The sequence below is a fragment of the Salvelinus sp. IW2-2015 genome, linkage group LG22 (genome assembly GCF_002910315.2).
Source record: "Salvelinus sp. IW2-2015 linkage group LG22, ASM291031v2, whole genome shotgun sequence".
In the NCBI taxonomy this organism is placed as follows: domain Eukaryota; kingdom Metazoa; phylum Chordata; class Actinopteri; order Salmoniformes; family Salmonidae; genus Salvelinus; species Salvelinus sp. IW2-2015.
The window spans coordinates 28,578,868-28,603,807 of NC_036862.1; the positions used below are offsets into that span (position 1 = coordinate 28,578,868).

The window sequence follows — 24,940 nt, forward strand, 5'->3', positions numbered from 1 at the left end:
TGAGTTGTAGGCGTAAGAGTCCCCTCAAAGCCTACCATTGATTATTTACTGACCCAGCGTGCAACAGAGCTGCAAGAGTTGTGACCCATGTTTATTGTTTGTTTTGTTGTAGTTGTGTCTGGAGGGGCATATTTGGGAGGGAATGGTGTCACCTCCAGGTAGGTGCTTGTCCCCCTGTGTGTTGAGGGTGTCAGGTTCTTGTCCAGTTCTGGTGTTTAGGTGACCACATACTTGTACATGTCCCTGGGCCTGGAAACAGTTAAGCTCCCCCTCTAGGATGGAGAAGCTATCTTCATAAAAGTATGGGGGTTCTAGTGGGGGGATATAGGTAGCACAGAGAAGGACATTTTTCTCTGTTGAGATTATTTCCAATTTCMTTTCTAGCCAAATGTAAAATGTTCTTGTTTTGATTAATTTAATGGAATGGGTTAAGTCTGATCTATACCAAATTAGCATACCTCCTGAGTCTCATCCCTGTGTAACACCTGGTAGTTTGGTGGATGGGACTACCAGCTCTCTGTAACCAAAGAGGACAACCAGTGGGTCCATCTCCTCTGGACCATGTTTCTTGCAGGATGACAATGTCTGTATTTCTGAAATCTAGGTTCCTGATTTTTAGGCCAAAGGCAGATGACCTCAGACCTTATATATTCCAGGTTGAGATAGTAAAATATTTGTGTTCCATAGTGTCCTGTGTTGTTTTTGTGTGGTTTAGACATGGGCCATTACTTTTTCTCTCTACTGCCCTGTTGCTGATTGTGAAGACTCAGAGTGTTGTTATCAGTGTTGGTGTCATTGTGGTTTGTTCTCTGTCTCTGTTTAATCTAGGCCTCTCATCATTCTGCCTGCCCACCCTCACCATCAGAACCGTCTGTAGGGGTCAAGGGCGCCCAACAGTTACTGTCAGCACACCACTAGGTACATCATGTACCTTTATTCTGTACATGTTAACTGTTTTATGTTTGTGAACATACAGGTAACTGACAAAATAAAGGAAACACCAACAGAAAGTGTCTTAATAGGGCTTTGGACCACCACAAGCCAGAACAGCTTTAATGCACCTTGGCATAGATTCAACAAGTGTCTGAAACTCTATCGAAGGGATGCGACACCATTCTTTCAAGAGAAATTCCACCATTTGGTGTTTTGTTGATTGTGGTTTAAAACGCTGTCTTAGGCTCCACTCCAGAATCTCCCATATGGGTTCAATTGAGTTGTGATCTGGTAACTGAGACGGCAATGGCATATGGTTTACATCGTTTTCATGCTCATCAAACAATTTAGTGACTACTCTTGCCCTGTGGATGGCGGTATTGTCATCCTATGGAGGCATAGCCATGGTAGCTAAAATAATGGCCTGCCCAGCATTTTTATACATGACCTTTAGCATGATGGGATGTTAATTGCTTAATTAACTCAGGAACCACACCTGTGTGGAAGCACCTGCTTTCAGTATACTTTGTATCTGTCGTTTACTCAAGGTTTTCCATTATTTTGACAGTTACCTGTATATTGTAGGTGATTACCTTGTTGAGTCTTACTTAGTCTTCTAAATGCTATATTCACAACTGTATGTATATGCAGGAGGTCTCCATTTCCATACAGTATGTCATAACACTGACTATCAAGAACACCTCTGACCAAACTCTGAACTCTGATCTCTGGGCATGTTTGGTCCTCAACTCCAACCCCATGTCTCTGCTATTGGAAACTGAACAGACCCAGTAAGATTGGATTCTTTTCTCATGTCAATCATATCAGTTGTCACCCTGCATAAATTATTCAAAGTATAAATGTTTTGGAAGTTGGTCCATATTATGTTTGTTCCAATTCCTTGCAGTTAATTTCTTTATTACTTATAATGGTCCTCTGGTTACTAGCATACTAATGGTGAATAGACTTACATGAGGTTCTCAGTTTGTTCCAAAGCTCAACTGTGCCCTCTATCAGTGGAACGCCACACTACGGCCATTTCTCAGCCGGTCCTCTCAGTAGGATGACAAAGTGAAGAAGTGCAGTACTGTTTCAAGTGGCAGATTACATTTGGATAAACATGTTTTCATGAGACCTGCTCAAGCTGAGATAATTACTTTGATTCAGGCATTTTCCATATTTGAGTGTATTTATCTTTCCCAAAACCAATGTAATATATGATTTTTGTTTTGTACACTAAATGACTAAAGTGGCTATGATCAAACACAGTGCTGAATAAATTGTCTTTATGTACACAAAGCCCATTATAAGAACTAGTATGGCCACCTGCTGGCTTCAACGTATCCTGCAGTCAGACCCAGAGAACAGCACCATATGTTAACACTTTGATCACCAGATACACATATGATGACACTGACACTGTCTCTATAAGAGGCAGGCATGAACACAGTGGTTTTACCCAGGCGTTTGGGGCACTTCCCTCACAATTGCACACAAACGCAACCTCTCTCTCTCTCAATTCAATTATATTTAAGGGCTTTATTGGCATGGGACACATATGTTAACATTGCCAAAGCAAGTGAACTAGAAAATAAACAAAAGTGAAATAAACAATAAAAATGTACAGTATACATTACACTCACAAAGGTTCCAAAAGAATAAAGACATAAAAAAATATCATTTCATGTGCAAATAGTACAAAAGGGAAAAGAAATCAACATAAATATGGGTTGTATTTACAGTACAATGGTGTTTGTTCTTCACTGGTCGCCCTTTTCTTGTGGCAAAAGGTCACAAATCTTGCTGCTGTGATGGCACACTGTGGTATTTCACCCAATAGATATGGGAGTTGATCAAAATTGAGTTTGTTTTCGAATTGTTTGTGTATCTGAGGATTTCTGAGGGAAATCTGTGTCTCTTATATGGTCATACATTTGGCAGGAGGTTAGGAAGTGCAGGTCAGTTTCCACCTTATTTTGTGGACAGTGTGCACGTAGCATGGCTTCTCTTGAAAGCCAGGTCTTCCTACGGCGGCCTTTCTCAATAGCAAGGCTATGCTCATTGAGTCTGTACATAGTCAAAGCTTTCCTTAAGTTTAGGTCAATCACTCTCTGCTTAGGGACAAATAGCATTCTAGTTTGCTCAGTTTTTTGTTCATTCTTTCCAATGTGTCAAGTAATTATCTTTTTGTTTTCTCGTGATTTGGTTGGGTCTAATTGTTTTGCTGTCCTGGGGCTCTGTGGGGTCTGTTTGTGTTTCTGAACAGAGCCCCAGGACCAGCTTGCTTAGGGGGCACTTCTCCAGGTTAATTGCTCTGTAGGTGATGGCTTTGTTTTGGAAGGTTTGGGAATCACTTCCTTTTAGGTGGTTGTAGAATTCAACGTCTCTTTTCTGGATTTTGATAATTAGCGGGTATCGGCCTAATTCTGCTCTGCATGCATTATTTGGTGTTTTACGTTGTACACTGAGGATATTTTTGCAGAATTCTGCATGCAGAGTCTCAATTTGGTGTTTGTCCCATTTTGTGAATTCTTGGTTGGTGAGCGGACCCCAGACCTCACAACCATAAAGGGCAATGGGTTTTAGAACTGATTCAAGTATTTTTAGCCAGATCCTAATTGGTTTGTCTCTCTCTCTCAATTCAATTCAAAGGGCTTAATTGGCATGGGAAACAAATGTTTACATTGCCAAAGCAAGTAAAATAGATAATATACAAAATTGAAATAAATAATCAGAAATGAACAGTAAACATCACACTCAAAAGTTTAAAAAGAATAGAGACATTTCAAATGTTACATTATGGCTATGTACAGTGTTGTAACAATGTGCAAGAATGTAAACTACAAAAGGGAAAGTAAATAAATATAGGTCTTATTTAAAATGGTGTTTGTTCTTCACTGGTTGCCCTTTTTTTGTGGCAACAGGTCACAAATCTTGCTGCTGTGATGGCACACTGTGGTATTTCACCCAATAGATATGAGAGTTTATCAAAATGTGATTGTTTTTTAATTCTTTGTGGATCTGTGTAATCTCAGGGAAATATGTGTCTACAATATAGTCATACATTTGGCAGGAGGTTAGGAAGTGCAGGTCAGTTTCCACATAATTTTGGAGACAGTGTTCACATAGCCTGTCTTCTCTTGAGAGTCCGGTCTGCCTGCCCGGCCTCTCTCAATAGCAAGGATAAGCTCAATGAGTATGTAAATAGTCAAAGCTTTCCTTCATTTTTGGTCAGTCATAGTGGTCTGGCGAAATAGCATTCCAGTTTGCTCAGTTTTTTTGGTTAATTCTTTCCAATGTGTCAAGTAATTATCCTTTTGTTTTCTCAGTATTTGTTTGGGTCTAATTGTATTGCTGTCCTGGGGCTCTGTGGGGTCTGTTTGTGCTGTGAACAGAACCTCAGTACCAGCTTGCTGAGAGGACTCTTCTCTTGGTTCATAGGTGATGGCTTTGTTATGGAAGGTTTGGGAATCGCTTCCTTTTAGTTGGTTGTAGAACTTAAAGGCTGTTATCTGGATTTTGATAATTCGTGGGTATCATGTATCATACTAATTATGCTCTACATGCATTATTTGGTGTTTTACGTTGTACATGGAGGAGGTACAACGTTAAAAAAACTATTTGGTGTTTGTCCCATTTTGTGAATTATTTGTTGGTGAGTGGACCCCAGTCCTCACAACCGTAAAGGGCAATGGGTTCTATAACTGATTCAAGGATTTTTTGCCAGATCCTAATTGGTATGTCGAATTTTATGTTCCTTTGATGGCCTAGAAAGCCCTACTTGCCTTGTCTCTCAGATCGTTCACAGCTTTGTGGACGTTACCTGTGGTGCTGATGTTTAGGCCGAGGTAGGTATCATTTATTGTGTGCCCTAGGTCAACGGTAAAAGATGGAATTTGTATTTCTCTCTCTCTCTTTCTCTATCTCCTCTTTGAAGTCTTGTCTTCTGGAAGAATGTGTGTTGTTGTTGCGGCCTGGCTGTCTGGCTGGCTTGGCATCAGTAAACTGCAGCGTCTGTTTACCATTTCACACATTTGTTAGTACTGCAAGCGAACTGGGGGAAGAGAGAGAGAGAGAGAGAGAGAGAGAGAGAGGAGGAGAGAGAGAAGAGAGAGAGAGAGGAGGAGAGAGAGAGAGAGAGAGAAAGAGAGAGAGAAAGCGAGAGAGAGAGAGAGAAAAGAGAGAGAGAGAGAGAGAGAGAGAGAGAGAGAGAGAGAGAGAGAGAGAGAGAGAGGTGGGAAGCTCTGTTTTGTACCGTTGTTATCTTTTGGTTCATTAACAGCTCAACCTTCTAAAGATGTCAGATAGGAAACAAATACACTTTCTTTTCATGTTGAAGTTGAGTCAGAAACCTAATTTCAGCACTTGACTTGTTTTTGTTTTAAAATACTTCACTAAAGTATAGCAGATGTCTGTATTTTGGGGTATAATAAGTGAAAGGATAAAGGCGTAGTAGGATATACTAATTTCGTGTCAAGTCTCGTGCAGATCTGCCAATGAAACTGAACATATTGTTCACATCTATAATTGCACGTCTTAGGACTGCTTCTTCTCTTCAAAATGCTTTGTAAGATGGTTACAACACTAARCTAGGTGAGTTGCTCTAGCTTGGACCAGAGAGCCCTCTAGTGGTCTAAGGATGTAATAACTCCTAAAAGAGGGAGATCAGTAGTGGGTTTGTTTATTGGATCCAGATTTGACCGTCTGAAAGCACAGATGAATGATTTTTGTAGTCTGGTAAACAGCCCACATCGAGAGAGTTCAGGCTGTCTGACACGTCTTGGGGGGACGGGGGCCTCAAAGTAAATCCCTGAGAATGCATGGCACGGTAAACCTGAGAGCTCTACCGCCTTCAACCACCTTCCAGGGAACAACACTTCTTAAGGAGCAAAGCAGTTAGACCAAAATGAGAGGTGACAGCATATTCATTTCAGCCTGTGTTTTTCTTTAAGTGCTTTTTAAAATGCTGTAGAATGATGAGCGGTCAGTAGATTTATATTCCAGGGATGATTTAGGCTTCCTAAGTGGCAGTACTCTCTACTGCTCGCTCCCTCTTTTTTTCATGGAGTATATGCCTTTTTGAAGGCTTTATTCCATTCCCATGTAGTTTATACAGGGATGAATCCCCTTGAGTTTTTATATTTTTAGTAAGTGTGTAAAGTAAGCAGCACCTTGGTTCCCATATGCAGTAAGGAAGAATGTCAGCCTTCTTTGCACTTTTGTACTCACACAGAGAAACATAAACACACAGGATAAGTACTATTTGATTACGATTATTTGATACACGTTGAAGGTGTGGTGAAACAATGGTAAGGCATGTATTCACCACACACACACATCCTTTCAGGGATTTTGATTAAACGGATAGCAGAACATGTTGTGTATAATGAGAGCATGTATTTTGTCTCCACGCCAAATTTTGATCTAAAGCATCATAGATCCTCTCCCAAAGTGCTGCCTGGAAGATAACCCTCGAGCCGAAGCCAGCGAGGCCTTCATATAAGGGACTGCTTATGCCTCCATGAGGTCAAAGAGGGTGTATTATTGATATTCTCAGAGCGTGATGAGTGGCAACACATCAGGTGGCTCGTCGGCCTCCCGTTAATTTATAGGGATGCCATTACCTTCATAAATGGTTGCCTCATGAAATGACTGCAGCGCTTTAATTTAATACTTCCCCCTGCTAATTAATATGACACACGTTAGCGTGCCTCTGTTTACACAGGGTGGGATTGATGGAGGCATTTTCCTCTCGTCGTCTATGAATTTATATTACATACCATGAACCCGGAGGATTCTTCTTCTAGACATTCAACTGTAACAGTCTTTCATGAAAAGACGAATGATGAGACTTATATAGGCCTTATAGTCTTCTCTACTCATAGTCCATAATCCCCCCTCCACCCCCACCCACTCCCTCCTTACCCCTCTCCTAGGACCAGAACTCCCTTCCCCAGAAGTCACGGGTCTTTGGGTTTAACTGCGCTGCATCTGGGCTTGACGGGGGCTACCGTGAAAATATGTCATATTCCGCCCTGCCTTGCCTTGCCTGGTGCCACACTCCCATTTTCTCTGCCCCCGAGGAGTTAAAAACAGGGCTGCAATGGGAGCTATCTCCATCTCTAGATCATCTCTCCTGGTAGCTCCTCCAAATAAATAAATAACCAATTACAGTTCAGAGTCAGTAAGGGGCTTCATTTACTCCAGTCGATGTAATCAGAGCTGTCTGTACGACATTGCTGCCACAAAGTCCTAAACACAACTGTTTTGGTGGAATCCCAGGAGATGGTGTAGAACTCTGGAACAGCCCATGATGTTTACACCAGTCAGGGGGCCATGGCCTGCCAGTGGAATGGAGATGTGGCACAGACCTGATTGAAGACATGTTTCTTACAGAGCAAGACAAAATGAATGGCTAGAGCCAAGAGATACAAAGAGAAAGCTAAAGCCTAGCTACTGTAACAATTGAAAATATGCAGATTGTGTAACTGTAACACCACAATGACCATCCTCAGGTGCACAACTAGCTTACAATTGAATCCAAATCTAATCAATGGTAACTGTGAGGTTGTTTTTCTTGGAAACTTTCTGAAGTTAGATTGGAAGGCAGATTGGATGGCATCTCTCTGATTTAGCATCAGATTAGCATTACTATGTTTTTTCTTTTTTGTGAACAGTTGTTTTTATTGTGTCACAAAGGCAATGCAATCAATACAAGACAGTAAAATGCCCCCCTTTTTTAATAACCCTACCTCCCATCCCAAACATACCCCTGGTAGCCCCACCCCATCCCCAACCTGGGTAGACACATAACATATATAAAAACATATATATATTTAAAAAATACTACACTACAATGAAATAAAAAGTACACACAGTTAGATTTATGACCAGTATAACAACATCAAGAAAGCCATTGTATCCCACATTCTCCAGCAAATAAGAGATTTCTGAAGCAGCTACTTCCCACATTTCCAGAGTAGTATGTTTGGCTGTATTCACCTGGGCAGTGGATAACTCCAACATAACCACATCTTGAAAGTATACCAACCATCCTTATATGAAGGTCACGTGGTGGCAACCAGCGTTGAACAACAAGTATTTTGGCAGCAATCAACCCAGACAACCAAACCTTAAATGTGTTTTCATTCAGCTACAGACCAGAATAGACATTAAAGGGAAAAACATTTTTACAAAATGTGGGCTCTTATAGGAAGCAACCACTCCCCCCATTGTTGCCTAGAAATGAGCTATGGCTGGGCTAATAACTCAATAACTAGCAAAGAATATGAACAAATGTGCACAGGTGTGTACATGCAGCTCTCGCTTTGATATCAAAAGAAGCGCATCTACTCGCGAATCCCCCACTCAAGCAGTTCTCTGGCCATCAATCGTTACTTTTTGTTGTTGATCATATAAACCCCTTTTTGTCTTTGCAAAGGGCGATGGGCGATGGACGATGGGCGAGTTGGTGGCAGAACAAAGGGTAGTTCTTATAGAACGCCAGCAAAAAAAAAGCCTCTATTTACATGTGGCTTATGAGTGCATTTCACACTACTTTTGGATTATAATTGGATTTTAAGGCTCGTATGAATGTCCTGCTTAATAAAATGTGTTTGTCATCCTTGCAAATCAATTGCATTATACTTCAAAAATACTTCAACTTCATCCAGTAAAATGGCTCTTTGGCTATCTTTTGCTACAGCCTATATCAATGAGCATTAGCATTCAGCTAACAACTGCTGCATCCAAAAATTGTATTTTGCAATGATCACGACCAAATATAGTCTTAGTGACTGTTCAAGCAAGAATCAAAACATAATTGTAAGCATATGAGAACCCAAAAAGTTTTTTTGATGTAATAAAAATGTAAATCTAGGCTATGTTGAATGGGTTTCTGATGGCGATGGCTTTCTTACTGCCACCAATATGTCAGTGTGTTGTGTACTGGACAAAGGTCTAGAAATACAGCAATTCAAAGTGAATTGCACAGATCCATTTATGACAATGGCTATTTGCATATCGGCCTACTGTAGCTCTCCCACAGTTAGTTATCCATATTAAGTCTTGCATAGTTCGTTTTGTTTCGGTGTGTTACGTTGAAAGTGGCTAATATTGCGTTGATTCAAGCACAATTCCCACAGTTAAGCGAAACATTGATAGTGTTAACTAAAGGGGAAAACTCTAGAAAGTTGAGTCAAGTTCAATCTAGTGTGCGCCACGCATGCAGTTTAGAGGGAACATTGCTGGTCAGTCTATGTTATGGAAAGAGCAAGTGTTCTTAATGTTTTTTATACTCAGTATGTGAAAATGCACATTTCTATGTTTTGCAGTAAAAAAAGATAGAGGAAGTTAAGCGTTTCCAGTGACATCATCAACTAATTAGTAGGCAATTAGTAGGCAATGCCTACTCATAATTGGTTAAAATCACATAATGAGTTGCACACAGATGATGTCATTGCAAACACTTATCTTCCTCACTTTTTTTAACTAAAAAAACATAGAAACGTGCCATTTTTACATATGTTAATGTTGGGGTGGTGCTGGAGAGTTGTACAATTTAGAAATTTCCCTTTAAGGCTATTGTAGATAACTATTGAAACCTTCTCAATTTAACGTTGGTAGTCCTGCATGAAATGACGACATTAACGAGGCTGTAAAATTCAATGCTTGGGCAACTTTTTTCACTGTGAATTGCCCAACATCCTTTTAGGGACTCTTGGGTGGAGGATAAGGACACTGTGTAGGAAAGGAAGTTGGTGAACTGAGTGGGGTCAACTGAACAGGAAAGACTCTCACTGGAGACGCGTGTTTCTGTCACGAGGCCGTGAAGCGCGGATCCTGCTATGGCTGCAGTTATTCCTGCGGGGCGGGAACTATCACATGAGGGGGCGATGGAGCATGAAAAAATATATGCCCCATAGAATATCTGCTTTGCTGGATTCCAAAGTAAAATCTGAGAAATTCGGATTTTTTTCTTCTAATAGATTGGCATTTCATTAAATGTGCCTGCACTGTTGTAAATGCGTAAAGGGGAGGAAAACATATTCTATCAGACATGATGTTAGCTCTTTTTGTTTGTGAAATAACATGATGTTAAACAACAGAAACTGTTTCATAGGGATGATGTCAATAAAATATAATTTGTGGTTTCAAAGTTGGCATGATATTTATTTTGATAAAGCATTTTATTTAACTTTTGTACAAAGTTCATTCGATTTCCTGTTCTATCCATAACATACACATAGCCTGCATGGACAGGTGTGTAAAAATGCCTATATTTGATTTAGTCAATAGCTTACGAAAGGAGGGCGGAAGGACATTAAGCCGTAGTCTTTTTCAAATTTCAAAGGACCTGCTTGTTTATGGTGCTGTTCCTCTGTATTCTAGATTTCCCTTATGTCATGGTTCAGTTGACTTGCAACTCCGGCTCCCTCTCACACTAAACGCAACGAGAAGTTTTTCGCTCTCTTCCAATTGGTTGCCGACTGGCGGCTCTCTTATCACAGTAAGGTTCTCATTCATACCCCTGTGTACGCCTTCTAAAAATAACTTACTGTCATCCATGGTACCGACATTGAATAGACGGGACAATTCATTTCAATTGGGGAATAATTCAACTGAAAGAGTAGACGACTGACAACATAACGACAGGTGGGTGAGGAAATTCCATTTGTAAGATTGCGACTCGTTGTCTTTTCTAACCATCCACCAACCTGTGCATGCAGCATGTTTGGTGACTATAAATCAATTCCACTGTTTTGTTACTAATTCTAGATTCATGTAGCCTGCCTTTTCATAAAACGATCTAATTTATCACGATTCCATGCCAGTCTTCGGATCTGGTTTCATTTAGCTTAAACAAATGCTTTTCAGGCTCTCATCCGATAAAAATGACATTTTTTCGTTTACAAGTTTGTTTTCGAAATGTGTTTTGGTTTGCCCTAATATAACTCGCTTTCAAGGTTTTTAGATGAGTGAGAACTGTGGTTAGAAAAAGTGCATAGATGAGGGAAAATCAGTTCGTTCTCATTTATGATGGATGACAGCACGCGCTTGTGCAAGGTAAGATGCTTAAAATGTAACACTAGAGGCTTTCAGCCCACGGGCTGTCTCGGAGGACAGCCACTGCAGTTATTCAACAGTCCTCCTGAGCCGCGAGTCGCCTAATTGGCTACAGATGCGGAATTCTATGCTCTTTTACCGTTTAGAAATGGGATGCATTTGGGAAACTTTATTAGGCGAGCCTAGCGTTTGCCTGCAGAAGCTGAAAATTTAAAAAATAGTGGTCACCAACAATTATCAATAGTGCCACGATCATAAGCCCCTTAGATAATATATCAGTAGCCGAGGTGATGCGGCAGAAATGCAATAACCAAAACATTTCAGCCAAACATGAAAGTATTCCATAAAATATGTGAGTGTGGGCCTATAAAATATCTGATCACACACTAGTCAGTTCGTGTGTTTCATATTTACTTATTTAGAGATTGCTATAACATGAATTCTGGATGTGTAGTGGTCCATCTGTTTTAGTCGTATTTTTGCTATGTGGTTGTTTTTAACATAATGCCGCAGTTGTTTTAGGGTCCCTGCACCATGTATTGTAGGCCTATATTGACAAGTGCTACCTTACCTTTCGTTTTGCCCAGTTTTCACAGTGACAGTGGGTGTCTCCTGTCAACGGATGAGTCGAAATGAATTAGGCTATGGCTGCAATCTTTGCATTGACAATAAAAAGTTAGTTCTCATTATTCACTCATTGTTTTTGGAGACCAGTGTTTGTCTCAGTGTAATTTGCTTGATGTTAGGAATGTTAAATGTTGCATGTGCCAATCTTCTTAATAATTCCACACTGAGGGAACGGCCAAAGACATCGTATTCGAGCTGCCCTTTCACCCTAGACTTTGTAAGCTGCACTTATTAAAGAGAAAAGTGTTTCAATATGTGGTAAGCTTTAGGGAGAAACGTAGTGAAGGTTGGGGTTTGGGATCTGCTGCCCTGCTCTCTCCACCAGAGGTGTCTATCGAGCAAACTAAAGTCATTCAACCATGGTAGTGATTCAGGCCATCATGAACAGTGGTATTATGGATGCGAATATGTGACTGGTTATTAGATTATCATTGTGCCACTAAATATGTGATGAAGGAAACAACAGTGCACGGACGGTCATACGGCTGAATGAATCAAGTCTGAGTCCAATAATTTACAGTGGGCCTATGAACCAAATCTGAACCTACTATATATTTTGGTGGAAGTGCTTTCACAGAATGGAACGCAATCCACTAAACCGCAATGCGCTCCTGGCGCGCTCCAGAGATCTCTAGCTCTGGTGGTTATTGATATTGTCAATAACTTACCCTGATATCACAACAACATGAACAATAGCAAAAGGCTTCCGAAAGTAAAAAGGTTTTCAAATGGTTTATTTAATTGAATGTGTGGCCTGAGGCGTAAATAAATAATTTAACTTGAGGGCGAATAGAAAAAAGATCCAAACAAAGCTAACGTGATAACAACCAGAGTGCAGAAAACGGAACTATTAGCCTGAGGGGAAGATTTTCAGGAGGTATCACTGCCATTGAACATTCACAAAAGTTTGCATGGGGCCCTGAAAATACAAGTTATTTAATTTAACATAAAAAAATTAGCTAGCAAAAGAGTCAATGAAGTATGAGTTAATCGATGAATGAAGCTTGAATACTGGATGTGTGGATATTAGTGCATTAGGAATAAAGGTTGTTGATGGTCAAATGCATTACTGAAAGATTGGGCGGGAGAGTTTGTGATTCCAGTGTTACGTCTAGCCTATACTATAGCTCTTTACCAATAGGAAGCTGAGTCATTCTTCCACCAATCAGACAGACATAGCTATCATAGCTATTTAGACATGACATATTGCCATGACATAATATGTATTATTCCCCACACAATAGGCTTTATTTGTCATTACATTGTTATTACATTATTGATTATTTTCGTCTGCATTGAACCACAATTGATGATCAATATGCCCATAATTATTAGAAATAGTATTATTGGGCACACTAGCCAACTAGTATAATTATTGTGCACATTATTAGCATATTATTACTATGTTTTACCATTATATTTATTTGTGTTGTTTTAATTCTTTTATTGCCTTATTATTTTAGAATATATTGCTCTTTTTCACCTTTTCCCCTTTTTTGTGCTAATATTCCTCTCCTCTCCCCAGGGCCCGTTGAACACTGTTGAAGACCTCTCGACCCTCTCGGTTCTATGAACATGTTTCAGACCGTGCCTGACACTTCGTCTTACGTCAAGGTAAGACAACATCTTCTCTTCGAGCAGGTCATTTTGCTGGACGGTCTGGGTTCTCCCTAATTTTCTATTCATGATGAGCCTTTGTGAATAATTAGCATCGTCTTGTCATTCTTTAAATAGCTATCGGTAAGCATACCATAGGCCTAATATGATAGGTATATTGAATAGGTATCCTATCAATTAAATCTTGTCACAATTGTCTCTCTCTATTCGGTTGTTGTTACCATGTTATAACCGTTATGCAAGAATAGGCCTGCATTCAAACATTTTATGGTAGCCTACTGTATAATGGGATTATTTGCATTTGTCTGGACATCACGATTCATTTAATGTCTTTGCCTTCAGTGCGGGACCGTTATAGCACATTGTTATATTTGACATCATGCCGTTTTTTTCTCTCTCCGCCACAGTCTCAAAGAATGTAAACAAAGCAAATAGTGGACATCTGGTTTTCACGTTTAAAACTCTGTGCATTGAATCACGTGGTACAGCGTGGAATTCCTGCAACCTGACAATGTATAGGCCTTGGGACGATTTGTTGGAAACGAAATATGCATTCCCATTGTTAATCTTATAGCCTATATTAAACTGCACAATCCACGACATGCCATAACCTACGTTTAAGAAACTATCAGTGTAAGTGCAGTCGCCATGTATTATGGGAATGTATGCCTACCTGTCATTGACTGCTCACCATAACACATCAACATTTCCGTAGGCTATTATGGGAATCTGGCTGTTTTAAAATACTATAGGAAATGTGATGCCATGTCTTTCTGTCATAGATCATTCGTCGAAGACCAATTGCATATAGGCGGAGCCTGTATGCTTATGAAAATGAACATTTGTGCTTAGTCAAGCCGTTCATAATATCTTTATACTCAAAATATTCCAAGAGTGACTTATGCTTTGTCGACTTATTTTCCTTTGCATATAAGGGCTCTTTTCATACATCCCTACCGTTTGTAGCGCTCTGCAGAAGGTTTCACTGGCCACACTGCTTGAGTTCTCTGAACAACTACCGATTTGTTTTGGGAGACTTGAACAGGAAGGAAGGAATGTTTGAGGAGAAAATATGCTTTGAAATGAGCCTTTCTGCTCCCTAAATAAGACAACAAGTCAATGACGGGGAAACAAATCCAGGAACCTGTGTAAAGTGTTCTCAGGTTAACCATTGAACGCTTACGATTGCTTAAACAACCCATATTGAACACAAAGTTCGTCCGGTCAATGAATATCACATTGCCCTCGTTTTAATCTAAACCTGCACTGAATTATGTTGCATTTGGGGGAAGATATTGATTGTTCAGAATGTGAACCAGGCACGTCTCGAGACAAATTTGTAAGAAATATTCTGCTTCATGGTCTAGCATTGGTTTTGTTTGATTAAGGCCAGGCGAGACTCGAGCTCTCCAATAAAAATACATCTCAAATTAATTATGGCCCGGAGCAAGGGACCAGACCGTTCGGTCTCCGCTTTTTTTTCCAGAGTATTTTTACTTGGGCTTTATTTTTGCCCGAGAAAGAGAAGGAGCTTACCAGAACTCTCAAGTCTAATGAACAATCTTAAATGGCCGATACATGTCTATGTCTATGTAGTGGTTAGAATAATAGGTCGAAAACGTTTGTCACATAAATTAATTTATAGAAGTCACAACATTAGGCCTATGAATGAATATTTGTTCACGAATAATATAAACATAGGCCTCTTTCAGTAGGCTAATAATCTTGCCTAATAATTCAAATGAAAACCTATAATAATAACGACATAATGATCACCGTCATAATTTAGCCTTGGATCATTTGGTAACATAATGGAGACGTTTAGGCCTATATCGGCTATTATTGAACATTTGTAAGCATGCGAAGTTGTGAAGTGCTATAAGTTCACGATGAGCATAAACTGAAACTAACCCAAGTGCTGTCCACCCACTTATTGTATTGTCCAATGGAGGTGCTATGGCTTCCCACAGCTCGTGGTAGGAAATGTCTGGCTGTCAGATTTCAGCGTCAAGTCAGATGTTCTGTGGTTCGCTGTATAAACCAACTTGCATCTGTTTATTGGCCTCCGAAAATATTTGTTACCACTCTCTTTGCATAAGCATGCACGTTCCGTGCGTAATGGAGTGAATAATTTGATTAGCTATAGCCTGCTCTTATTTAGTCTTTAGTTTGTTAGTGATTTGCCTCGGTTACTGTGGCTCTGTGACCAACTCAATCAATAGTGCTATGTGATTTCAGAATTTGGTCACATTATACCTGAAGTAACCTCAGGTGTCAACGAATCACATAAGATTTTGTTTGCGTTTTACGGGGTATTAGGCATATTTGAAATAGGCCTACTTATATGGCCCATAAAATGACAGTAATTCACTATTAGGCCTACTAGCCAACAGTCTATTAAAAATAATAAACATTTATTATTTTCAAAACGCTAAGCCATACCAATGCCCTCTGCTATTGCAAACGGGTCTAACATGGAGGAAATCTATAATTACGCAATAACGCACGAGGATGTGCGGTATTGCGGAGTGCCTGGATACAGCCCTTTTTAGCCTTGGTATATTGGCCATATACCACAAACCTCCGAGGTGTATTATTGCTATTATAAACGGGTTACTAACCTAATTAGAGCAGTACAAGTAAATGTGTTGTCTTTCCCGTGATATACGGTCTGATATACCACGGCTGTCAGCCAATCAGCATTCAGTCCTCGAACCACCCAGTTTATAATGAATAGTATACCATGACATTCATTCGGCCTACTTTCTTTCGGCCTAAATCCAATACAAACCCAAAACAGGAATGTTGAATAAGAAAATGTAACGGCCACTAAATAGTTAAACAAGGTGTCTCCCTTAATTACACGAGGCTGAATTGGCCTCAGGCAGGAGAAGCTTTGACCCCAAGCAGGATCCAGATGTGGTGGTATAGAGGGGGCCTCTCCCCCAACAGACCCCCAAGTCGAGAGCAGACAGGCCGGCCAGTCTGTCAGTCACAGCGTCGCAGGCTCCGTTTGGCCGCTCTGTGGCCTGGCCTCTCCCCCAGGCAGAGCCCATTGGTCTGGTCACGTTCAGGGCTGGCTCCATGTCTAGCATTGCGCTGAAATTGTGTCTGAATTGACAAGGACAATTTCCAAATGTAGAGGAAAATGGTTGGGGATGGGGACTGGAGATTTTTGTCCATGGGTCCAGTAGCCTAAGAAAGTAGTTCAACTATAGCCTAGGTCTAATAATAATAATAATAACAACAACAACAATCAAAATAATATTAGAAGCCTATAATAATGTAATAACAATGTAGTAACATAACATGGGAGTAAGTACACTTCATCATTACTTTAACGAAAACCATACACATTTACTCATTAACTAAACTCCAAACTTCCGACGGGGTTCCCCTTAGCAATATTTGGAAATATACAATCCATTATCATTCCCTCCTGTGTTTGATGCAGACTCACACATGTAGAGCAGACCTTGATATTATGCCTCTGGGGCGCTGCGTGCTTGGGTTTTATTAGGAAAACTTCACAGAGGCTTGGAAGGCTATAACAAAGAGTAGTCTAGATCGCAACAACCCTTGCCACAGGTAGTTCAAGTTCGTAATCCTCTTGGTTTGATTTACAGTTCATTTCATCAGCACTCTCGAGGAAAACATCTGTCTGCTTTGGAAGTGAAACTCTATTTTATATATCCATCTCGCAGTGGAAACGTGAATATAAGAAGTTAATAGTGTTGGGAATGATTTGGGCTACAGTAAAATCAGAATTGTGGAAAAATGTTTCATGCATTGCTTTTAAGCAATACATACGGAGATTATAAAACATAATGGAATCACATAACAGCCTATAGCGGTTAAAATGATAACTTTTTAATTGTAAAGTAAATTTAACATAATACTTGTATATCGATGGAATTGCTGAAACAAACTCATTCGCCAGTGTCTGTGACTTTTGGATATCAAAAATACACAAATGTAGCCTACAACAACATATGCATAACGCTGGCAACCATTCTATAAAAGTTTCCGAGTAAAAATATTAACAGGGGTGGTACACGCAATTGTTTTCCCTGCTTATCTCTTTGTGACAAGTATCCTGCTTTTTGGAACTACAATGAAGGCAGGGCTTGAAGTGACACACATAGCTTCCTTCTCAAAAGCGGTGACTTCCCTTCCCAAATGTAGAGAAAAAAACATCCGGTTAACTGTCTGTTTCTCTCTAAGATATATCGGGGGCTGGAATTAATTCAGGAGCGTGTCATGTTTGGAATATTGTTGGGGTCCGCTGAAAATTGCGCAAAATGGACGGAACTATTAAGGTAAGGGTGGAGGACGGGGTGTACGAGTTTGTGAGAGCTTTGCTTTTCGGAGTTGCGCCTCCTTTTAGCATGAGTTGCTATGTCTGTGAGTAGTAGCCTACAATTTTGGGCAATGAACGGCTTTTTATTTTGCTCCGAAATCGGTAAACCAGATGTTATTCTATTTTCCTCTTTATCCCGAAGTTTCCTTTTCCTTTAGGAAACTCTAAAAGTGAAAATAAGATTTGGTTGGATGCGAGTGCGTAGACTTACGTCTGGAATTAAAGTGCTTATTTTATTCAGTGAAAAGTATGTATTTATATAACAAAATGTAGGGCAATTATATTTCTCCAGTTGATATAGTGGTGAGGAGGGATTAAGCAATATGTAGGCGATATATGGCTGTACTGTTAGATGAACGTGCGTTTCTTTGTCAGGTAATGTATGATGTGTCAAAGAAGTGGTTGCGCAATAGTGGTGGCACGGTGACCGGGGATCCTTTCCCAGTTCATGGTTCAAAACGTTAATGATGGTGTTTTGGTGGTTCATGTCGTTTATTATGCAGGATATACAAGGAAGTACAATCCGTGCGTAAAACCATAGATTTTATACGCATATTTTCGGTTGTAAAAAGAGTGTAGAACATTTGCCATTTTTAGTAGCCTTGTCAATGGCCAAAATGTAATTTGGAAATATCACGGGGTGATTGAGAAGCGAAAACTGCGCATCTCCTTGTAATTCACTATTAACAAAAGGCGCACATGCTTACCTGGGTATTCATGCTTATATTGAACACAAAAAGTAATTCATTATAGGGAGGGTGCATATTTTAGTTTTGAGGGACGGGTATTCAAGAGCAGTCTTCGGTTAGCCATGCAGCCTCCGGTATTGAAATTCCAGATGCATTGCCATGCAGATGTTTGATGGCTAGGTCGCTGCATTTCACACCACGGTGTTGTGTCTTGAGTTTGAGTAGACATGGCCGGTTGTCCTGTAGACACGGCCGAGTTATTCTGCTCCTATTTCCAACGAACTGGACTATTATAATTGCCATGTACACGTATTGTCTGTCAGTGTGTTTTCTTTGCTGGTTGAAAAAAGCTGGTTTGTGTGGTTGAAGTGGCGGCTGGATGTGGTGTAAGTTTTTGAACAGTATAAGCGTTGACTGCACAGAAATGTTTAATTTATATTAAATCATTCTCACCCGACTGGTTTGTGATTGTTTAATACTCAAACATGCAAAATAGAAAAATGTAGCCCTTGTGAAATGATTGTTTATATTATCCTAAATTATCATGTATTGATGACAATACTATAACAACAATAATAACTCATTATTATAAATGTATCAGGACTGTGTATGTCTCTGTGTGTATATTTGATTGACTACTAACTGTATTCAGACTTTAGTCATCAAAGGGGGGGGGGTGTTATCGAGCCATGAGAGCCATCCTGTTTTACACAATCTGGTTTCCTGACAGGTTTCCCTTTCCTCCTCAAACAAAGGACAGGAATGCACCCTGAATCGCAACGATGCTGATGGGTGTGTGTGGACAACAAAATAGACCGGTGCAGTCTGGAAGTAGCGCACTGGGCACTGGCGCACAGACCCTTTAAAAAAACGCGACGTGATGCATTTGCAGGCAGGCTGTTTGGCTGTAAAGCATCTGTGGTGGCCCAGGCACGTGGCAGCTTCCACTGTCAGTTTCCCAAGAAGAGTTTAGAAAGATCTGTTAGTTTATGAATGAGGGTGGTGAACAACATTACACTATTTTGAGATGAWAATGGCACCATATGTACCATTAAATGATTGATATGTACAGTAAATAATTTAGAGAAAGCAAGACTTGGAGTGCGGTTATTATTGTTCCCTGAGAGAAAAAAATGGTAGGCTACTTGAATAGCCTACATGGGCAGGGTTGTTGGCACAAGATGTTCAGAAGAGACAAATGTAGATCAATTAACTGTATCTCTGTCCCACCCGTACCATAGGCCGTGTGTGTTCCACACTGATACAGAACACACATACCAAATAGACTCTGAGTGGTGTGTTAGACTGTTTGGAAGTGCATACATTCACACTATTTTTAAAACCTGTAATCTTGATCGGCACATGCCACTTGCCAATCATGGATTAAAAGGCAGGGGCTGATATGTCAGTGTAAATGTAATGTGCAACAGCCATAATAGCAGAGCTGCACATTCCCTCACTGCTCTCAACATATAATCCACAGCCCTGGCCAGCTGCTGTATAAACCACTCTGATAGGGTATATGGCTGCCAGACTGCCAGTGTCCAGCTACAGTATGATGGTTTGACTGATGAAATCACAGGTATGTCTGTCCAACTCTGACTGCGTTATCTGATGCTGTCTCACAGTATCATCCCTCCAGCCCTCCCAATGAATGGCCTCAAAAGCTGTCACCTTGGTCAGTTTGGAACCTTTGACACATCACAGACACATACAGTCAGTGTTAGTGAATGTACTTTGTAGCATTAGTATGCTGAAACGTACTGTACGTGAATATAATATGTGTGTTCTTCTGATTAGCGGTGAAGAGAGAAATCCCCGTCCCAAGATAGACATCTCAGGAAATGAGTACACAGGCTGTAAACAGCAGACTGGCCACTGCATGTATCACTGCAACTCTGCTTCACTTTTTCACTTGTTAGGACTCATTGGCTCCGGTTAAGGGCTTGTAGTAAGTAAGCATTTCACCTGTTGTATTCGGCGCATGTAACAAATACAATTTGATTCGATTTTTGAAATCTAGCCCTTGTAGCCTTTTTGATCCATGTTTGCTATTTCGTGAACAGTCAGACGTGTTTTGATGCGTACATACAGTACTTTGTTCTTCGACGGGGGAAGAACTGTGCTAATGGCACATCTTTGTCTTGATCTAGGATGTTATCTTTGAAAATATCTATAATCCCTCAGGATTACAGATATCTGTCTAATCTGTGACATCAGATGCTACCAGATCAGATGTGTGTCAGACATGAGCCTAATCCTTGAAACAGCTTAACTGTAATGACTCTAGATCAGTTTGTCTCTGTTGCTGCTGCTTTGTTTCACTAAAATGTGTCATTGACAGAGCTGAGGCAAGGCAGGCCTCACCAGCTCCTTCATTCATAGTAAACAGAAGTTTTAAAACTGATTTAGCTAAAAGGCTGCCACAGTCTATACAGGCAGAGCCGTTTACCTGTATATCTCATAAATAGTGTACATCTCTTTGGCTCTGTGTATAGGTTGTTGTATGTCAGATCATTGGAATAGCAAGTATTGTATTCCCATTAGCCCATATACATCTCTGGCAATGATAGATCTGATATGTTTTCCATGCATCAGTTACCAGACATGAGACAGAACACGTGGACACAGACAGAGGAGAATTCCAGGGGAGCCACTGTAGAACTGACCCCCTTGCTGTTCCTGTTGATTCTTCAGCTGCTGTTCCTTCTCTGTGGAAGGAAAACGCAGACTAGATCTTGTTGTGCGTAGTAGTCATCAGGACTTTAGTCATGTTTGAAGTCATGGTAACATCAACAGGAAGCTGTAGTTGCTAAATAGGCCCAATTGCTCTATACACAAACCACTTAGGATGCCAGATTGTGATATGAGACATAACTGCACATAATTACTCTAAACAAAATGTATCTACAACAAGTGAGAGATTGAAGTTGTGAGATCACAGGTTCTCTCTGTTGTTCTAGAGGAGCCCCGCTATAACCTGCTCCTCCTCTGGCCTACAGGAGGCACTGTCAGTGGTGAGTGAAGACCAGTCCCTGTTCGAGCCTCCTTACGCTGCTGCTGCCCCTCTACCCAAAACAGACATGACTGCATCTGGCACACAGGACTACGTCCAGCCCCACAAAATCCACCCATTACCCCCTCAGCAAGAGTGGATTAACCAGCCAGTCCGAGTCAATGTCAAGACAGAGTATGACCAGATCAATGGATCCAGGTATGTTCAGCAGTATGCACAGTCCATCTCACTAGACTCCAGCTCGTATGTCTTGCCCCTGTATGTCTTCATCTCTGCTGATTAGAGTTGATGTTCCATAGATTAGTCTAGATTCAAAAGGACAGTTGATCATAACAATTGCTTGTGCACAGTTAGATACGATTTTTGGCCACCTGCAGAAAGTGACACTTACATTCCATTGGGCTCTCTAGCTCCACTCCATTGGCCCTGTGGTTGTCTATATTTCAAAACATTTTCATCTCCCTTTAATACACACTTTGAGACAATATAAAGATGTCTTGTCTCTCCCTGACACTGACACTGTGTGTCTGTGCAGCAGGGAGTCCCCAGTGGACTGCAGTGTGGGGGGTAAATGCAATAAGCTGGTGGGGGGCAACGACACATCTCAGATGAGTTACGGAAGCTACATGGACGAGAAGAACGCTCCGCCCCCTAACATGACCACCAATGAGAGGAGAGTCATCGTCCCCGCAGGTAACAATGACTTCTATGATACAAACCACGTGGTATTTCTTTATAATTAACAAAAATGTCATATTATTTTTATTTTATTTCTCATGTTATTAATTGTTCATAAACTAGACCTACAAGTTAAATGACTCTCCATTCTAGGCTGTGAGAAATGTTTATTTCTCAGTAGTTTTTCTTCATAGTCAGATGGCGGGCGTATAAACAGGCTCTCAATTGGCATTCATTTTCTGATGTCGTAGAAATGTTTTTATTAGCCCCAGATCTATTTAGCTGGGTCATGGGTGAAGGATCTTTGATGCTTTTGTTAGTAATGTTTTATCTTACTCATGGGAGCATGACTAAACACATAGAGGCAACAGAGGTCTGTTCAGTCAAAGAGCTCTTTACATTAACTAATTGATTCACATATTACATAGTGTTATTTATGAGGGATAAATGCTTTGGGAAACATTCTCTCTTTCAGTCTTGGAAGAGATTTATGGTACATCAGATATACTGTAGAAAATATGCAGGTGTATGATTACATAGGCTACACAATCTGGGAAAGGATGGGTCACATAAATTAATTGAAAGATGGATGAATGAATAACTAGATAAATAAACAAGTGACAATAACGGATGAATACATTAGCCAATTTGGAAATAATTATTCCACTAAAACTTGAATTGCATTCTCAATCACTGTGAAAAGAGTATATTGTCCAGTGGTGTTTACATTACCTCTGTCCCCTTGTCTTCCTCCAGATCCGTCGTTGTGGTCTCAGGATCATGTCCGCCAGTGGCTAGAGTGGGCCATCAAGGAGTACGGCCTGCTGGAGATGGACACGGCCATGCTCCAAAACACAGACGGCAAGGAACTGTGTAAGATGAGCAAGGACGACTTCCTCCGACTCACCACCATGTACAACGCTGAAGTCCTGCTCTCTCATCTCAATTATCTCAGAGAAAGTAAGTTCTGGCAGCCATTTGAATTGATCTATACTGAACAAAAATATAAATGCAACATGTAAAGTGTTGGTCTCAGCTAAAATAAAAGATCACAGAAATGTTCCATATGCACAAAAACCTTATTTCTCCAAAATGTTGTGCTCAAATTTGTTTACATCCCTSTTAGTGAGCACTTCTTCTTTGCCAAGATAATCCATCCACCTGACAGGTGTGGCATATCAAGAAGATGATTAAACAGCATGATCATTACACAGGTGCACCTTGTGCTGGAGACAATAAAAGGCCACTCTAAAATGTGCAGTTTTGTCACACAACACAATGCCATAGATGTCTCAAGTTTTGAGGGAGCGTGCAATTGGCGTGCTGACTGCAGGAATGTCCACCAGAGCTGATGCCAGAGAATTTAATTTTAATTTCTCTACAATGTCGTTTTAGAGAATTTGGCAGGACGTTCAACCAGCCTCACAACCGCAGTCCACGTGTATGGCGTTGTGTGCGCGAGCGGTTTGCTGATGTCAACTTTGTGAACAGAGTGCCCGATGGTGGCGGTGGGATTATGCTATGGGCAGGCATAAGCTATGGACAATGAATTTTATCAATAGCAATTTGACTGCACAGAGATACTGTGATGAGATCTTGAGGGCCATTGTCGTGCCATTCATCCTCTGCCATCAACTCATGTTTCACCATGATAATGGACGGCCCCATGTCGCAAGAATCTGTATACAATTTCTGAAAGCTGAAATTGTCCCAGTTATTCCATGGCCTGCATACTCACCAGATATGTCACCCATTGAGCATGACATGTACGACGGCGTGTTCCAGTTCCCGCCAATTTTCTTATATGAACTGTAACTCAGTTCATATAATTGTTGCATGTTGTAGTTTATATGTTTGTTCAGTATATGTCTGATGGATCATAGAGGTGTAGAACTGTAGTTTCTTAGTGATCTTTCTTCTCAATGTCGCAACAAACAGTGATAAGTTGACAAAACAGAAGTTCTCTGTCTCTTCCATTAGACAGTTTGTACTGCAGTCTCACATTGACATACTGTACATCCAGTCTCGTTCACCCGGGTATGTGAGAATGCCACAAAACGTGGTTTACCCGTTTGCAATGTTTTACATTGGTATTTTGCCTGGATTGGCTTTTCATAAAGAGTAGAGGAGGCTTAAATAGTACAGACATTTCAGTCTGTTTCTCAGCCCATCGCCCCTGTTTTTGGATGTCAACTGAGGGTAAGAATGCCAAACCAAGGGGAATAACATGACTCACTGTGTTTTGTCACCATAGTCATCGTTTTACAGTTGCCAGACAATGATACAGCCTTACTGGAAACCTGGACCCCATTTCTCCAAAATGGTCACCCTGCAGGCCTTGGCACATACAGCCATTGCAGCCATGAGGACTTAAGAGTTTTTCCCCTGTAGATAACCATCATCTCTGGACTGTAACCCGCTCTCCCTCCACTTAGGCGTGCCTTATTCCACATATGCCACAGTAAGATGAAGCCCATGTGCATTGCCTCAGGAATCACACGAGCAAGTGAGGTCTGTGTGTTCAGCAGAGCATAGGAAGTGTATCTGTAATATACAATGGAGGCAGCTTTGCTGATTAATTGGAAGGCCTTTTGTACATTACGACCTCGCATGTTTTGGCAGCGAGACACGGCTGTAAAGAAACAAGGTTTCTCTGCACCATAATGCAAATGCTATCTATACGCAAGATATCAGGAGGACAGGCAGCATCTGGCATAGCGTACAGATCATCTGGACTGTGTACCATTCTGTGCTGTGCTGTATAGTTCAGGTTTTATAGACATCCACTGCATTGTATGGAGTTGGTGGATGGCCATCACAAAACATACTAAGCCATAATGTTGGAGGCCATCCATAAAATCTGTTATTTCAGTAAACCAGTAAATATATCTCACCCTCTACTGTATGTATGACGGTTATCCTCTGCTGTTTGCACTGTACTGCAAGAATAGCAGC

General features: G+C 40.7%; 1 protein-coding gene across 11 annotated transcripts in view; it reads left to right on the forward strand.

Annotated features, from left to right (window-relative positions):
• LOC111982811 (Friend leukemia integration 1 transcription factor) overlaps positions 1-24,940 on the forward strand; it is a 146,807-nt gene that overhangs the window by 14,356 nt on the left and 107,511 nt on the right. For 2 of the 11 annotated variants that reach the window (XM_024014415.1, XM_024014418.1), the window contains exons 1-5: positions 10,344-10,587; positions 13,151-13,239; positions 21,294-21,505; positions 21,843-22,000; positions 22,742-22,945. In XM_024014415.1, the coding sequence (XP_023870183.1) occupies positions 13,195-13,239; positions 21,294-21,505; positions 21,843-22,000; positions 22,742-22,945 (619 nt within the window). In that variant the 5' untranslated portion in view covers positions 10,344-10,587; positions 13,151-13,194. Of the gene's footprint in view, positions 1-10,343; positions 10,588-13,150; positions 13,240-17,388; positions 17,562-17,600; positions 17,705-21,293; positions 21,506-21,842; positions 22,001-22,741; positions 22,946-24,940 lie in introns of those variants that run through there. The other 9 variants (XM_070434200.1, XM_024014413.2, XM_070434201.1 and 6 more) reach the window with 8 other exon arrangements.